At 36.1% G+C, this 18,580-nt stretch overlaps 1 protein-coding gene and 1 pseudogene across 3 annotated transcripts in view; one reads left to right on the plus strand and one right to left on the minus strand.

Moving 5' to 3' along the window:
• The window catches only part of NXPE3 (neurexophilin and PC-esterase domain family member 3), a 53,452-nt gene that overhangs the window by 26,475 nt on the left and 8,397 nt on the right, over positions 1 to 18,580 (plus strand). For both annotated transcript variants that reach the window (XM_079101397.1, XM_079101396.1), the window contains exons 6-7: positions 10,963 to 11,717; positions 15,987 to 16,060. In XM_079101397.1, the coding sequence (XP_078957523.1) occupies positions 10,963 to 11,717; positions 15,987 to 16,060 (829 nt within the window). The remainder of the gene's footprint in view (positions 1 to 10,962; positions 11,718 to 15,986; positions 16,061 to 18,580) is intronic.
• On the minus strand, positions 1,897 to 8,153 carry LOC306637792 (small ribosomal subunit protein eS26-like; annotated as a pseudogene). The gene has a single exon. The product of its transcript is annotated as a small ribosomal subunit protein eS26-like (transcript).

Consider the following 18,580-nt stretch of genomic DNA (forward strand, 5'->3'; position numbering starts at 1 on the left):
CTTTTGTTCAGGGTGAAAGACAGAGGTATGATTTCCTTCTTCTACATGTGAATGTCTAGTTTTCCCAGCACCACTTGTTAAAGAGGATGATGTATGTTTTTGGCACCTTTGTCAAGAGCCAGATGACTATAGGTGTGTGTGATTTTCTCTGTGTCTTCTATATTTTTCTATTGGTTCCTGTGTCTGTTTTTATGCCAATACTAGGCTGTTTTTGTTACTATGACTTTGTAGTATAATTTGAAGTTGCATATTGTGATGCTTCCAGCATTGTTCTTTTGCTTGTGATTTCTTTGGCTATTCTGAGTTATTTGTTCTTGCTTATAAATTTTAGGGTTGCCTTTTCTAGTTCTGAGAAGTATGTCCTTGGTATTTTGATAGGGATTGCATTGAATCAGTAGGTTGCTTTTGGCAATATGGACCTTTTAGCAATATTAATTCTTCTCCATGAACATGGGAGATTTTTTTCATTTTCTGGTGATGTTTTTAATTTCTTTTATCAGAGTTTTGTATTTTTTCTTGTAGAGGTGCTTCACGAACTCTTTCATTAGGTTTCTTACCAAGTATTTTAATTCTTTTAAAACAATTATGAATGGAATTGTTTTCCTGATTTCTTTCTTGGTGGCTTCATTATTGGTATATAGAAAAGCTGTTGATATTTGCATGTTGATTTTGTATGCTGCTACTATGTTGAATTTTTTATCAACTCAAAGTTCTGGTGGAACTTTTAGGGTTTTCTATATTTAGGATCATGTAATTTACAAACAGGGATAATTTGACTTCATCCATTCCTATTTGATTTCCTTTTATTTTTCTTGTCTAATTGCTTTGGCTAAAACTTCAAGTACTGTACAGTGTATGAGCGGTGCTAGTGGACATTCTTGTCTGGTACTGATTGTAGGAGAAATGCTTTCAGTTTTACCCCATTCAGTACAATGTTAGCTTTGGGTTTGACATATGTAGTCTTTATGATGTTGAGGCAAGTTCTTTCTATCCCTAGTTTCTTCAGGGTTTTTATCATGGAGGGCTATTGAATTTTGTGAGAAAATTTTCTCTATCTATTGAAATAACATATTATTTTTGTCCTTGGTTGTAATGATGTAGTTTAATTACATTTATTGATTTGCATATATTGAGCCATCCTTGCATCCTTGGTAATGAAACCAGCTTGATCATAGTGTATGATCTTTTTAATGTGTTTTTTAATTCCAGTGGCTAACAATTTATTAGGGATTTCTTTATCTATGTTCATCAAATATTACTGGTCTGCAGTTTTCTTGAGGTCTCCTTATGTGGTTTTGCATCAGGGTGATACTGGCGTCGTAAGATTAGTCTGGAATTGTTCACACCCTTTCTATTTCATGGAAGAATTTGGGGAGCATTGGCATTAGTTCTTCAAAGATCTGGTAGAGTTCAGCTGTGCATCCATCTGGTCCTGGGCTTTTCCTTGTTGGGAAGACTTTTTTATTAGTGATTCGATTTCATTGCTTGTTACTGATTTGTTTAGGTTTTATATCTTCTTGGTTCAATTTTGGTAGGTAGTATGTGTCCAAAAGTTTCTCCATTTCTTCTAGATTTTCCAATTTATTAGAATGTAAGTTTTCAAAATAGTCCCTCCCTAAGATACTGTGGATTTTAGTGGTGTCTGCTGCATCATATCCTGTTTTCCTATAATTTTATTAACTGGTGTGTTCTCTTTCTTTCTTTTGGTTAGTTTGGCTAAGGGTTTATCAGTCTTCTTTACCTTTTCAAAGAACCAACTCTTTATTTCATTGGTCCTTTGTATTATTCTTTTGTTCTCTATTTCATTAATTTCAGCTGTGATTTTTATGATTTCTTTCCTTGTATTAGCTTTGGGAAGGATCTTTTCTTGTTTTTCTAAGATGCTGTATTAGGTTATTTTGGGTCTTTCTGATTTTTTTTTTTTTTTTAAGAAAGGCATTCATAGCTATAAACTTTCTTCTTAGAACTACATTTGCTGTGTTCCACGGGTTCTGGTATGTTGTATTTCTATTTTTGTTGGATTCTAAGAATTTTTAAATTTCTCCCCTCATTTCTTTGATGATCCATTCAACATTAAATTTGTGTTCTTCAATCTTTATATGTTTGTGTAGTTTTTGTAATTTTCCTTTTTGATTTCTAATTTCATTCCAAGGAATTATCTAATAAGATCCAAGAAATTATTTGAAGCTTTTGTATTTTCTAAGACTTGCTTCAGGGCCTAAAATCTGATATATTTTGGAGAAAGTTCTATGAGCACATGAAAAAATATATTTAGGTATTGGTTGAAATATTCTGTAAATGTCTGTTAAGTCCATTTGATCTATAGTATATTTTAACTTTGTATCACCTTTGTTACTTTTGTCTGGATGACCTACTAGTTGTATTGAAATCACCCACTGTTAGTATATTGAGACCTATTTGAGACTTCATGTTGAGTAGTATTTAGATATACCAACATTTGGAGTATACATGTTTACAGTAGTTTTATCTTAATGGATGGCTCCTTTACCAATATGTAGGGATCTTTTTGTGTCTTCTCAGTAATTTTGGCTCAAGGTCCATTGTTGAATATGAGAGTACCGATTCCTGCTATGTTTGCATAGATTATTTTTAATTCTTTCAGTGTCAGTTTCTGGATGTTTTTGCCAATGAGGCAAACATTGTTTCTTGCAGGCAGCATATAATTGTGTCTAGTTTTTAATCCAGGCTTTTAAATGATAATTGAGACCATTTACATTCAGTGTTATATAGAGAAGAACATATTATTTCCTGTCATTTTGTTTTATTTCTAATGTTTCATTGGATTCTAGTTCTCATTTACTCATCTAGTCTTCTAATGAGATTTAGTCTTTCCTGAGATCTCTTGCTTGCTTTTGTTTTCTTCTGTGTTTAGGATTCCTTTATCTTCTGCAGTGCTGGCTTAGTGGTCATGAATTCCTTTAAGTTTGTATTTAATTTGGAAAGATTTTATTTCCTTTTTGATTTAAAAGGATAGCTTTGCTGGATATAGCAAAGATTGGTAGTTATTTTCTTCCAGGGCTTGAAATACATTGATCTAAGCTCTCCTGGCTTTTAGGTTTTCTGCTGAGATATGTTATTTTGATTGGTTTGCCTTTATAAATGAAGGTATTTCTCTTGCAGCTTTCAAAATTATTTCTTTGTTCTGGAGTTTTGGCATTCTAACTATAATGTGCCATGTAGAGATTGATTTCTAGTCTTTACTATGTGGGGTTCTAAATGACTTTAGTATTGAATTCCATCTTATTCTAAGGTTTGGAAAGTTTTCTGCCAGTATTTCACCATATAGGTAGGTATATAGGTCAGAAATGCCATTAGCCTGTATCTCTGCTGCTTTTTTGATGCCTAGGAATCTTAAGTTAGGTCTCCTAATGTTGTCCCAGAGTTCTTGTATATTCTGATCATAGTTTCTTACTTTTTTCTTTATTACTGTCTGAATATTCCAGTTTGTCCTCCTTTTCTTCAGGTCCTTAAATTCTGTCTTCCACTTGAACTAGTCTATTGGACTTTTACCTAAATTTCTTGAATTATTGGGCCTTTCATTTCCAAGTTTTCTGTTTGGTTCTTTTTCACAGTCTCTCTTTTTTGATGTGTTCATATCCTATATTGTTGTTTAGTTCCTTCCTTTGTTCTTCTTTTGTTTCATTGATTATTTTAACAATTAGCTTTAAAAATTTTTTTTCCAGCATTTTTTCCACTTTGGTATCCATGGGATCAGTTATTGAGGAGTTAAGTATATTTGGAGGCATCTTATTACCTTGTTTTCTCAAGTTTCCTGTATTTTTACACTAAGATTTGCATACCTATCAGGATGGAGCTCTTCCATGTTGTATGGGGGTATTTTTAGTCTGAGTATGGCAGTCCCAATTGAATTCACAGGCTCCATGCTGGGATGGGGCATTGTGCCCATTCTTTTCATGTCTAGAACAGCATCCTAGTCTTCTTAGTGGCTCCGTGTCAGACCCAGAGGCTGGAGATTTCTCTGGTAGCACAAATGTGATGGTCCTGGAGTTTGTGCAGCCCAGAGGCCAGAATCTACCTTGGTGCAGGCAATGGCTCTTATACTGGAGGGGGAAAAGCCTGTGCGTGGTGCTGTTAACACAGATCTCACTGTCCTTCTCCGCCTCCATCAGGTTGTCCTGAAAGCTTTGCACTAGGTTTGCTTACTGAACAGTCTTTTCTGCCTCTTCCTTCTCCAGAGAGATGCTGTCTGGAGCGTCTTCCACTTGGCAGGTTGGTGTGTGTAGCCAGGGGTCTCTGCTCTGCTCTGAGTGCTGCAAGTCTGGGTAAAGAGGGCACTACTCTCCTCTCGGCTCCCTTGGCTGCCCATAGCAGTTCTCACAGCCCTTAGGTCACTAGGCTCGCACTGTATAATTCAGAGCTATTCTCCCATATCAAATTCGCTGCAATCTTCAGGAGTGAGAAGATGTTGGAGTTTAATTTTCCTGGCACTGCCAGCTGAGGTGTGACTTTCACCAAGTGACTACCAGTCAGGGCATTCCGCTTAAACATTGAAAAACTACAAAACAAACAAACAAACAAAAAACCCCAAAACCAAAACAAACAAAAAACCAGAACACTTCTCCCACACTAGCAATTTTGGTCTGATGTATTCTTCTGTTTTCAAAATGATCTTTTCAGGGCTGGGGTTATAGCTCAATGGTAGAGTAAAGCGCTTGCCTGGCACATGCGAGGCACTGGGTTTGGTCCTCAGTACCACATAAAAATTAGTGAAATAAAGGTATTATGTCCATACAAATAAAAATATTAAAAAATCTTAAAAAATGTCCTTACCTACTCTACCTCTCTCTCTCTCTCTCTCTCTCTCTTTCTGCCTCCTGTGCCAAGGATTGAATGTAGGGTTGCTTAACCACACCCCTAGGCATTTTTTTTTAAATATTTTATTTTGAGACAGAGTCTAAGTTGTTTAGGGCCTTACTAAATTGCTGAGCCTGGCTTTGAACTTGTGATCATACTGTCTCAGTCTCTCAAGCCTCTGGGATTACAGGCGTGCTCCACCACACTTGGCTTTTTTTCTCTGTTATGGTGCCCCCTCTCCCTTCCCTGTCCTGGCAGCACATGTTGTAGGTAGGTTCAGAACTGAACTCTTTCTCATTGTCTGAGTACCCAGGATTTCCGAGTTTCTCCAAGTGTCTGTTAGTTTATGTGGTCCTCAATGTATTCCCCCAGGTATCCACCTCACTGTGTGGGTATTCTCTAGCTGTTTTGAATTTGAACCATGGAGAAGTTGCAACGTGCAGCTTAGCTTCCCTGTACTATCCTGATCCCAGTCTGTAGTTTAAAAAATCCCTCACATCTAGAGTTTGTAAAGTAACTTTGAGTAATGGGATATTAGAAATCTGTTGTGTTATACCACAACTAGGGAAAAATAAAAATGCAATATAAATGTATAAATACAATTTGTGTGTGTGTGTGAGAGAGAGAGAGAGAGAGAGAGAGAGAGAGAGAGAGAGAGAGAGAGAGAGAGAGAGAGAGAGAGAGAGAGAGAGGGAGAGGCAAGTACTGGGAACTGAACTCAGATTGTACCTCTGAGCTACCTCTACCCAGTCCTTCTTTTTTTATTTTATTTTTGATACATAGTCTTGCTAATTTGCCCAGGCTGGCTCAAACTTGGGATCTTTCTGCCTCAACGCCCTGAACAGCTAGGACTATGGCATGTGCATCCGTGCTCCCCTATAAATTACAAATATTAAAGTCCAGAATAGAAAGGACTAAGCTTTTAAAAAAGTATGTATTTTTAATTTTAATTGATGCAAATTAATTTATAGTAATTGTGCATATTTATGAGGTAAAGTGTGACATTTCAATCTGTTTATATAATGTGTCATCAGATCAGGGTAATTGTATTTCTGTCACCTCAGATATACATAATTTCTGCAGGTTGGGAACATTCAAAATCCTCTCTACTAGCCTTTTTTTTTGACTTATAATTCCCATTTTATTTTTTTCCAGAAGATCGCTTTTCTTCACTCATTAAGGACCCAGCTCCTTACACAGGCCTTGGTGGAGGTCGTGGGGCAGGACCAGCAGGTCTAAAATGGGGTCCTTCCTGGCTTCACGAGATTGATTCCTGACCACCTTGCTGTGAATGGCACAACTCACATAGCTTCACATAGAGCTTGGGAAGCACATAAGCCTCGAAGACACTTTCTTCAGAAATGTCCCTGATGGCTGCGGCCTCTACAGTGTTTCAAATGATGAACTTCTTAATGGCCTTGTCCTTGGGCATGCACCTGGCACAGTTTGTGCAACGAATAGGCTGCACATGGCCACGGCCCTTTTTGACATGACCATTATTCCTTCTTAGTTTGGTCATCTTGGAAGCGAGGACCTGAGAGGGTCTACCAGCTATTTTGAAATATTTGATTAATTATTAATCATGATTCTACTACTCTGCTGTGTAACACTGAAAGTTGTTCTTCCCATCCAATTGTAATTGTACCCCTGTACCCATTATCTATCCTGTCCATCTCTTCCTCCTCTGCACTATTCAAAGGCTCTAAGAACTGCTGTTCTACTGTCTACTTCTTTGAGATCAACATTTTAGCTTCCATATATAAGTGAGAACATGTGCTATTAGTCTTCTGTGCCTGACTTATTTCATTTAATATAATATCCTCCATGCTCAACCATGTTGCTACAAATGATAGGGTTTCATTGTTTTTTTCTAACTGAATATTTCATTGTGTATATATGCCATATCCTCTTTTTTCCATTCATCCTTCAGTGGAGATCTATACTTGCTCTGTATCTTTGCTATTATGAACAGTGCTGCATATGATGTAGATAGCTCTCCTGTAATTAATTTCAGTCCCTTTGGGTTCTGTTCAGTATTTGTTCATTAGTTGAGTTGCTGGTTCATATGGTAGTTCTATTTCTAGTTCTTTAAGGAATCTCTATTCTGTTTTCCCTACTGTCCAAACTAATTTAACTTCCCACCAACAGGGTACAAGAGTTTCTCTGTCTGTAGTCTTGCCGTTTTTGGTAATAGGGAGGTACATCATTGTGGTTTCAATTTGCATTTCCCTGATGATTAGTGATGTCAAGCATTTTTTTTCACATACTTTTTGGCCATTTTTTATCATCTTTTTTAGAAATGACCTTTCCCAGGTCATTCATCCATTTTAAAAAATCAGATTATTTGCTCTTTTGCTAGTCAGTTGTTTAAATTTCTTATATATTCTAAAAGTTAATTTGTCAGATAAATAGTTGGCAAATATTTTTTTCCCATTCTGTAGATTGTCTCTTAACTCTGTTATTCCCTTTGCTGTGCTAAAGCTTTTTAGTTTAATGAAGTCACACTTTACAACAGACTGAGGTCTTTTAAAGGTGTTTTCTTCTAAGCAAGAAGACCAAAGTGAAGATTAAGGATTGTTTTTTAGGAGATATAAATTGTTCTCCTTAGGAAGCACTGGAGTGCTATTAAGGCACTTTCTTGCATACCTGAGATACATCTTACTTGGTCATGGTGTAAAATTCATTTTATACACTATTGGATTCAATTGCTAATATATTTTTAAAAAATATTTTTTAGTTGTCAAAAGACATTTGTTTATTTACTTTATTTACTTATATTCAGTGCTGGGAATTGAATCCAGTGCCTCACATGTGCTAGGCAAGTGCTCTATTACTGAATCAACCCCAGCTCTCAACTGCTAATACTTTTTTTACATGTAAATTCATGAGAGATACTGGTATGTAGTTTTCTTGTAGTCCGTGTAATTTTTGTTGTCAGAACAACATTGGTTTTATAGAACGAGTTAGGAAAAAAGGAAAAGTTATTTCCTTTGTGTTTATATTCTGGAAGAGATCATAGAGAATGGGTATAATTCTTCCTTTAATATTTTGTAGAATTCACCAGTAAACACATATGGGCCTGGTACTCTCTGTTTTGGAAGGTATTAAGTATTGATTCACTTTTTAAAAAAATTTTAAAAATTTTTAAAAATTATTATTTTTTAATTTATCTTTTAATTTTTTACAGAACCGCATTTTGATTCATTGTACACAAATGGGGTACATCATTTCATTTCTATGGTCGTATACCATGTAGATTCATGCCATTCATGTAATCATACATATGCATAGGGTAATGATGTCTGTCTCATTCCACCATTTTTCATACCCCCCTCCCTCTCATTTTCTTCTGCATAATCTAAAGTTCGCCTAGTCTTCTTTCACTCCCCACACACCCACCCCCATTATATATCATTCTCCACTTATCAGGGAGAACATTCGGCCTTTGGTTTTTTTGAATTGGCTTACTTCACTTAGCAATGATATTCTCCAATTCTGTTCATTTATTTGCAAATGCCATAATATTATTCTTCTTTATGGCTGAATAATATTCCATTGTGTATACATAACACAGTTTCTTTATCCATTCATCTGTTCAAGGGTATCTAGGTTGGTTCCACAATCTAGCTATTGTGAACCGAGCTGCTATAAACATTGATGTGGCTGTATTACTGTAGTATGCTAGTTTTAAGTCCTTTGGGTACATTGATTCACTTTTTAAAATAGATATAAACCTATCCGGAGTGTTTAGTTCTTCTAATTGGTATATTTAAATCATTGATGTTTAAATTTTATCTACCTTATTTTTTTTTACTGTTTTCTATTTGCTATCCTTTTTCTTTGTTCCTGCTTTGACTTTTGCTCTTTTTTCTGCCTTTTTTGATTTTAGTTGAGCATTTTATATAATTCTGTTTTCTTTCCTTTCTTAACTCTCAATTATACTTCAATTTTTTAGTGATTGTACAAGATTTTGTAATACACTTTTACATCTAATCATATTTCACTTTCAAATAATACTGTACTACTTCATGGGTAGTACAGTTACCTATAATAAAACATTCCTAGTTCCTCTTTCCCATTGCTTGTATTGTTGCCATCATCCATTTTATGTAAGCAAATACAAGTGTATGTAGCTACAGAAGCATACGTAATCAAATACATGTTATTGTTACTTTGAGCAAATTGTTTTTTGTCAGATCACTTAAGAATAAGAAAATTGACTGGTCTGTGGATGTATGCCTGTAATCTCAACTCCTTTGGAGGCTGAGGCGTGAGGATTGCTTGAACCCAGGAGGTTGAGGCCACAGTTTTAAGACTCTATTTCCAAAAAACAAAACAACAGCAAAAGCTGCATTTTAAGTTTGTCTTCAATTAACCCTTCTCTGATGTTCTTCCATCCTTTATGTAGATTCAAGTTTCTGACCTATATTTTCCCATTCCCTGAAGGACCTTTTTTAACATTTATTCGAAGGCAAGTATACTGGCAATAATTTCCTTCGATTCAATTTTTGTTTGTCTAAAAGAGTCTTTATTTCTCCTTCACTACTGAAGGGTGATTTGACAGGTTACAACTCTACGCTGATTTTTTTCTGTCACTCTTAAACCTTTCATTTCACCTGTCATCTTGCTTTCTTAATGTTTGAGGAGAACTTGGGTGTATTTCTTATCTTTGTCTCTTTGTAAGTAAGATGATTTTTTTCTTTTGGCTTCTTCCAACATTTTGCAATTTATCTTTGATTTTCTGCAGTTTGAGTATGACAGGCCTAGTATTATGGTGTTATGGTCAGTTACCCTACGTGCTGTTTCTCATGCTTCCTGTATCTGTGGCTTGGTGTCTGTCATTAATTTGGGGAGAATTCTTAGTCTTTATCGCTTCAGATATTTTTTTCTGTTCCTTTCTTTTTCTTCCGGTGCTCTCATTATGCTTGTGTTACACCTTTTGGGGTTGTCCCACAGTTCTCGGGTATTCTTTCAGTCTTTTTTCCTTTTTTCAGTTTTGGAGGTATCCATTGAGAGATCTTCAAGCTTAGGGACTCCTTCCCTAGTTGTGCCCTGTCTACTAATGAACCACCAAAGGCATTCTTTATTTCTCTTATGGATGGTGTTTTTGATCTCTAGCACTTCTTTTTGATTCTTTGTTAGCATTCTCATGTCTTTGTTTACAGTGCTTATCTGTATTCACCTGTGGTTTACCTTTTCCATTAGCGCCCTTAGCATAGCAACATAGTTGTTTTATTTTTAAATTAATTTTAATTTTAATTTTTCATGGTGGTGGTGGGAATGGAACCCAGGGCCTCACAATGCTAGGCAAGCACTCTACCCTGAACTCTAACTTGTTTTAAATTTCTAGTCTGATGATTCTAATGTTCCTGCCATATCTCTTTGGTTCTGATGCTTGCTCTGTGTCTTCAACTGTTTTTTGCCTTTTAGTTTGCTTTGTGTATGTATGTGTGTGTATATATATTTTATGGTGGAAAACTGGCATAATGTACTGGGTGAAAGGAATTCTGGTAAACAGAGTTTAGAGGTATGGTAGTAAGGTTTGTGGGGAGGGTATGCATTCTCTTGCTGTAATTAGGTCTCAGTCTTTAAGAGTAGTGCTTTTGGGTTTTTTCCCCAAGTAGGCTACAATTGGTTTTTGACTCCTTCCAGGTAGGTAGGCTCTGATAAAACCCTAGCAGGTTAGGATCTGGTGGAATAATTTCTGTTGAGGATGGGCTTTCTTAAGAATAACACAATAAGGGGGGGAAGTTCTAGGGAGTGACATTGACCAAATTATGTGGTGTGCATGTATGAATATGTAACAACAAGTCCCATCATTATGTATGACTGTAATGCACCAATAAAAAAAAAATTGAGTGAAAAAAATAATTCACTGTAAGAATCTGGCAAGCTCCTCTGGGTGAAATTTGCTGAAGTATAGAGACTACTCTGTGAATATATTTCTCATATTAATTTTATTGTGTTACACTAAGATAGCCCTGTAAAACTTGTTAACTATGTTTTTTTTAAACAGTGTCATCTCAGTTGATTTTATGCAAATTTAAATTGAAGCAGGGATTTATTCGACTGATATTCAGAGATTTAGTGTAGTGATGGATTCTGTTGTTGTATCTTTCTATTTAGTACTTGGACCATGAGACTGTTTCAGCCACATTCATCGACAGCAGTGGGCAGTTCGTTTTATCCCAGGCTACAGGCATTAGCCGAAATCCCTACTGTGGCTACGAACACCAGACTCTGTCCAGTCAGGAACGTTTGGAGGAGGACTCCTTGTTGGCCGCCTTACAGTGGCAGGGGCCTGATGTGGGCCTAGTGCCCTTCGTGAAGAGCACTGACCCTTCTTCCAGCTACTTTGTCATCTTGAACTCTGCAGCTTTCTTCAGGGTGGGAAGCCAGCTGGAGGTGCTGGTTCATGTGCAGGATTTTCAAAGAAAGCCCAAGAAGTATGGTGGAGACTACTTGCAGGCCAGAATCCACTCCCCGAAGCTGCAGGCAGGGGCTGTGGGCAGAGTCGTGGACTATCAGAATGGGTTTTATAAGGTTTTTTTTACTTTGCTCTGGCCAGGCAAAGTTAAAGTGTCCATATCTCTGGTTCACCCAAGTGAAGGGATCAGAGTTCTTCAGCACCTACAGGAAGAGAAGCCTGACAGGGTTTATTTTAAGAGCCTCTTCCGTTCAGGAAGGATTTCTGAAACCACAGAGTGCAATGTGTGTCTTCCTGGGAGTCTACCCCTGTGTAACTTTACAGATCTCTACACTGGAGAGCCCTGGTTCTGCTTCAAACCAAAGAAGCTCCCTTGCAGCAGCAGAATTAACCATTACAAAGGTGGATACCTGAAGGGCCTTCTAACTGCTACAGAGAGTGCTTTCTTCCAGAGGTATGTGCTTTTTGCTCTAGGGGTAATTTGAGTCCTTTTCTACTGCCCTGGTCACATTTAGGAGACTTCGTTGTTTTGTGCATGTATTCCTTAACTCTCTGAGATTGACCCAATTCAGGAGAGGTAGTGAATAAAAAATCCACAAAGTTGTATTTATAATTACTGTGCCCTGCTACCCCTGCATGAGGTATTGATCCCAGGGCTTTGCACATGCTAGGCAGGCACTCTACCACTGAGCTGCACCCCCAGCCCTTTTTACTTTTTAGAAAGGGTTTTGCTAAGTTGTTTAGACTAGGCTTGAACTTGTGATCTGCCTGCCTCAACCTCCCAAGTAGCTGGATTATAGCATGTGCCACCATGCCTGGTTTAATTAGAGTTTTAATTAGTGCTTGTCCAAGCTAAAATTTATCTTTCATCCTTTAATTGTTGATGTTTGCCTGAGGTGTTTTACTTAAAAATACACACCGTATTAGTAGCTAGAGAGGCAAGGTCACTTATTCACAGAACAGATTTAAAAAATCATCCGAGTACAGTGCTTGCCTCGCAAGCAAAAGGCCGTGGGTTCAATCCCTGGCACTGCAAAAAAAAAAGAAAAAAAAAAAAAATCATCTGAGAACAGGGCTGCTAGTGGTATCTAGTGGTTAGGTTGTTGTTTTAGCTTCTTTGTGTCAAACTAAAAACAATTTTTAAAAAGTGACATAATTTTAGTTTTCAATCATATAAACATTTGTTGATGAATAGAAAAGTAAGAATATGGCAATGTTACTGGCATACCACAGCAAGCCGTATAATTTTTAAGTTAACAATCATTGAATTATTGCACTATTTTGCTCAAATTCCTCTTTTGAATGTAAAGCATAGAAATTTTTTAGTACAACAGTCAGTGTGTGGAGTATGGGCAGAATGGAATGTATGGAAACAGTAAAAATTGAAATTTATGTTTTCTTCAACATTCCTTACAGTTCTGAAGTAAATTAACATTCCTAAGAAATAAAAAGGTATGTTGAATAGAGAGAATAACCTCCAATATTCTCCTGCACAGTATAATAACTGTGATTCACAGCAATTAATTGAATATTTCAAAATAACTGGTAAAGAGGATTTTGAATGTTTCCAACACAAATAAATGTCTGAGTTGCTTTTTACCCTGATCTGATCATTACACATTTCATACATGTATTGAAAAGTCACAGTGTACTCCGTAAGTATGTGCAGTTACTACATGTCAATTAAAAATAAAAAATTTAAAAAAAAGAAGTAAAAATTTATAAGAGCCACCTGGTCAAAAAGCACAATTATTTGGTAGACAGTATAAATGTTTTTAACTTTTAAATGAAGTCTATACTTTCTAAACTTTGCCTGATAGAAAGTTATTTTTGTTTAATACATCTGGGTATCCCTAAGACTGCATATTTTATGTCAGCTCTGTGCGGTGGAGGAAAAGTTATTGTCATAATGTTTGGTCTGTGGGACCTCCTGAAATTAAACCCTCTGCTTCCACTTCCTCTGTTGGTACAGGCAGTCAGTGTAAGTACATCTAGCAGAGTCGTAACATTTAGGCACAGAGCCAGCAGAGGGCGCCTGACTTACTGTATTTGCTGTAGTGTTCTTGAGAAGACTAGGTATAGTTCAGTGCAGAGTGAAAACGAAACACACATACGCACACGTACACACACACACACATATTCCAAAGAAAAGAAAAAAACCAAACCAAACCAGAAGTTTTCTTTTAATTCTTCATTCAGATCTCAGACATGCTATTTATCAATGACTTGTCAGATTATTTCATTTCTATGTACTTTTTTTTGGCCTATATGTGAAGACTACCCAACTATCCCTTTTAGAGTTGTGTTGTCAGTCTACTTGATGGCTTAGCAGAGAAGAAGAGGTACAGTTTATAATTATCCAAATTCCATGTGGAAAATAGTGGGAGAAAAGTTAGAGAATTAGTGAGAATCTTTAAAATATTCCTGATACTAAATCTTACAATCAAAAGCACATGTAAATCTAGAAGGATAAAATAATGCCTTTGTTCCCACACTTATTTGCATGTCCTGGGTGAGGCCAGATGATGGTCTTGTAGAATCATTACAAAACTCTTCTTATCTGGAAGTTTGCTGAGAAAACAATGTATGAGGTGGCATGTATCTTTGGAAACCAAACATTTGCAGAATTCTAATAGCTAATATTCCTACCTTTTTCTCTGCTCAAGTTCAAAATATTGCATCAGGCTATTCAAAAAAGAAAAAAAGAAAGATTGAAATTGATCTTTGGAAAAACTTTAGGGTATGCTGTTTGAGCTCATGGTCTGAATATGTTGAACTCATACCTATATGTACCTCTTTTCCTTGGTGGCTTCTAACCTTGCTTAAGTTAGAAAGTATTAAGAAAGTTATTTTTGGTATTTGGTACCCTAAATAACAGGTGGACAGTTAAGTCAAGGTAATCTTTGTTCTTTACCTTAAAGGAAAAAATGTGTTTGTCTTGGAAAGACAGAAGTACTTTCCTTAAAAGATCCTATTAATGTAAGGGAAGGCCTTTTGAAAGAATGAGTCTGTTACCTGAAAATTTCCCTTTTACTTTAGCACAATTAATATTTTTTTCTAACTTTGTGTTAAAAAATTCATGTCTTTAGAAACATTTTAAGAATAATAACAGTGAACACCCATATAGCTTTTGCCTAGATTCATCATTGTTAATGTTTTGCTGCATTTGGTTTGTCTTTCTGTGTGTGTGTGTGTGTGTGTGTGTGTGTATAATTTTTGCCCCTAAACCATTTGAGAGTAAATCAGTCATCATGTAACTGTACCCCATAAGTATGAATCTAAAAATGTGGACTTTAATATATTACCATAACACATTTATCACAATGGGGACTTGTATTATATCATTGATATAGTACTATTATCTAATATTCAATCCATGTTCAAGTTTTTCCATTCATCCTAGTAATATCCTTTGTAGTCATCTGTTTTAGCTAATCTAATCTGTGATTACACAGTGTATTTAATTCTCTATTTAATCCAGGAGGTCAATTTAGCCTATTTTATTTTTTATGACATGGATAGTTTAAATATTGCTGTTTTGTTGAATTCCTTTACTTTGGGTTTGCTTTATTGTTTCTCCATGACTAGATTCAGGTTACGTATTTTTGCAGGAAAACTATAGAGGGAATTTTTCTACAAATATTTTTATGGGAAAGTTATTATATAATTGTCATTTGATAATTCTCTAAGCTTATGAAAGTAGTTTATATGTGCTCTTTTAAAAGTCACGTTCTCCTTAAATATCACTTATCTCTATGTAACCAGCCCTGAATACATTCTTCATTACTTGTTTTTTGTATTGTCTCTCATCACAAAGTCATTCCATGAAGAAAGAGGTTCTGTGCGTTTTGTTTACTATAATAGCTCTTGGCATCTAGGACAGTTCCTGGCATGTAGTAGAAGCTTGAGAGTTATTTGTTGAATGAACACATCTATTCTGAAATTGATGAAACAATAAAAAAAAAAATGAATGTTCCTTCATCAAGAGTCTGGAAATTTCATTTTTAAATTTGTTTTGATCTAAGTATAATAGGTAATTATTGTGGCTCAGTATCTGCAGTAGTTGTATCGGGTTCTTAGTATTCTTCTGGTCTTCACTCTCCCTCAGTTTTTCATGCAGCCATTCAAAAAGAATCTGAACATGGATTCTAGTCCAGGGCTTGTCAAGGGTGAATGAGGTGCCTTCCATGTCTTTTGATGAATGTATATTTTGGTAAGGGGGACAGGCACTTGAGAGTCACAGGAATGATGAACAAAGCACTGTGTCAGTACGCACTGGAGGCAAGCGTCTTTTCAAGTGGGTCTCATGTCACATCTGGCAAGGCCTAAGGAATCTGGCATTCTACGGAGTTGTGCAGTGTGAAAAGCAGGTAGTGACAAATTAGGCATTTTTGTCAGCGTGAGCTATTCTGAGTGCTAGAAGAGTAAGTAATATAAGCCAGCATTTGTCCTTTTGGATTTTGCACTCTTAGGAATGGCTAAGAATATATAGTGTGTTGGAAACTTATTAAGAATACGTTAACGTCCTCTTCGATTTATATACCCATATAGCATACTTATTACAAAAGACCTAGTTTGTCAGTTATTCATATTGTTGGCTAACACCTTTTACCATAATAAGGCTCTGTAAAATCATATCCTTTTTTTCATGTGCAGATAAAGATGCATAACTGGAAATAAATGCCCCTGAATCTAAGCTTGTGCTTTTTTATTCCTCTTAAAGTGGTGTCAATATCAAAATGCCGATCAATTCCAGTGGACCTGATTGGGTGACTGTGGTTCCCAGGAGGATAAAAGGTAAAAAAAAAAGAAAAAAAAAAAAAGAATGAGTTTGATGATTTATTGTTTTTCTTGCTAAATGGGTTGAATCTCTGTCATTTTGATATTATAAATCAGTTTGCCACTTTAACATGCCTGGTTACTTCTGACATAACTGAAAATATTAAAAACTGATTAAAAAAACATTAGCTAGATCTTATGTGATTAATTCTGGGTTTTTCTATTTATGTTTATGTAAAAGTTGTCTTTCTCATCATTCCTTCCCCTTCTGTTTATCTTCTCAAGAGCCCATAGAGTTATATTGTTCAGTATGGAAGCTACTAACTTCATGAGGCTATTTAAGTTTAGATTAATTAAAATTAAATAAACATTCAGTTCTTTAGTTACACATACTCAAGAGTTATCATATTTGACAGCATTTTATGTGGAATCTATAAACGATTGCAAAAAGTTCTGTTAGATATTGCTACACTAGAGATACTCAAAGAATGTGTGTAAAATTGGCATGAAAAATTTTTATTGGTTCTTTTTAGTTATATCTGACAATAGAATTCATTTAGACATAATTTTAAAGCATGGAATATAACTTGTTCTAATTCGGCCCCCAGTACTTCACCTTCCCCTCTGTTCTTCCTACCCTCTGTTCCCTTTGCTTTACTCTACTGATCTTTCTGCTATTTATTATTTTTTTAAAATTAAAAAAAAACCAGTGTCTTGTGGATATACTTGATGGTGAGATTCACTGTGGTATATTCATGTATGTACATAGGGAAATTAGGTCAGATTCATTCCACTGTCTTTCTCTTCCCTTCATTCCCTTTTGTCTGCTCCAGTGATATTTCTTCTATTCTTTTTTTATACTCCTTCCTTATTTGGGATTAGCTTCCACATATCAGAGAAAACATTTGACAGTTGACTTTTTGTCTATTTCACTTAGCATAATAGTCTCCAGTTCCATCCATTTACCAGCAAATACCATAAAGTCATGCTTCTTTATGATTGAGTAATGGCGTGGAAATTTTAAAAATCCAAAGCATTCAGTATGGTCTGGGGATGTAGTAGTGCTTAGTATGCCCAAAATCCTGGGTTCAATTTCCAGCATATGTGCGCGCGCACACACACACACACACACACACACACACAACATACAGAAACTAAGAAACTATTGAGTTGATGAACAGTAACTGTTCTCAAAGTGTGCATCAGGAATACAGCACTACTAGAATAGCAATTGCTAGAATTACCAATTTCTGGGTTCCACCTCAGACTCTGGCTGGTGGGACCCAGAAAACTGTATTTTAACTTTCCAGATCATTCTGATGCATTGCTGTAGGATATTAATAGTAAAAGGATGAAATTCAGAGGAGTGTGTTATGATTTTGCAGAATAGATGTAGCTAGCTATCATGATTTTTAGAAAGGGTGAACATTATTATACAAATGGTGGGCGAGTTCCTTTTAGTTGAAAACATTAATAGTATCCCACACAGCAGATGTTGTAAAGCCTTTTGCTATAAGGGCAAGGTATAAAATCAAGTATAATGGGCAATTAGCCATACATGTGCCTTGTGTGAGTTGTGGGGAGTTAATCAAAAGCAAGGGCCACCTCAGTGGGGAAACCTTTCTTCTCCTCCTGCTGTTTGTGCAGCTTTGTTTCCCCACAGAAGCAAACCCAGTGCAGCCAGATTTGTAGATTGGTTTTTGTTTTTTTGTTTTTTTTTCATGAAACCCCAGAAATGTTAATTTTAAAAATGTGATATTTCCACATTTTATAGCATTAGCTTCCAATTCAGAATTCTCAAAATAGTGTGTGGGCTAAATAAAATTAGTCTGTGGCCCCAGTACAGGCAGGAAACTGTCAGTTTTATTTCTGGTCTCTACTATTGTGTGTCATAAGAAATCTCAGTCTTTACCTATTGAAAAGCTATATTGGTTTACTTAAACTAGATGAATCACAAGTTTTAGAAGGTAAATATGTGAAACATCATTAATGGAGATACTTATCTATCTTAATTTCAGCCCATGGCCAAGATGTCAGTAGACATGATACCTCTTATAGTACTCCAACTACTACCATGTCTGACATCCTGAGGAGGCCCTACCCGAACACCACATCTACACTTCTTTTCCACAGCCCTGTCTGTGATGTCTCAGGTGCCTGTGAAATGGTTGGTGGAAGGAGCTTTTTTGTTTACTTCCACCTGACAGGTTTTAAAGATCAGCCAGGAAGTGGTGAGGGTATGTGATGTACTATTCTGGTTAAAGGAAAGACAGATTCTGTAACTAGTAAGGCTCTTGATGGATTTTTAGAGGAATAAACCCTAAATCAGTAGGAACAGCATAGGCTAGCTTTCGTTGAAGAAATCATCTTGTACCAGGGAGGTAATTGTAAAGAAAAAGAGAAGGGCAGGAGCATTATGGATTTTCAAAGGAATTCTGCTTAGCAGTACCTCACTGAAATTCACTGCAGTGACCCACAGGGGGCACTCAAAGGCCCTGAATAAGGGTTCATATTTTTTCTCCTCTGCCATCATTTTGT

The sequence above is a fragment of the Sciurus vulgaris genome (assembly GCF_902686455.1).
Source record: "Sciurus vulgaris genome assembly, chromosome: 10".
Classification (NCBI taxonomy): Eukaryota; Metazoa; Chordata; class Mammalia; order Rodentia; family Sciuridae; genus Sciurus; species Sciurus vulgaris.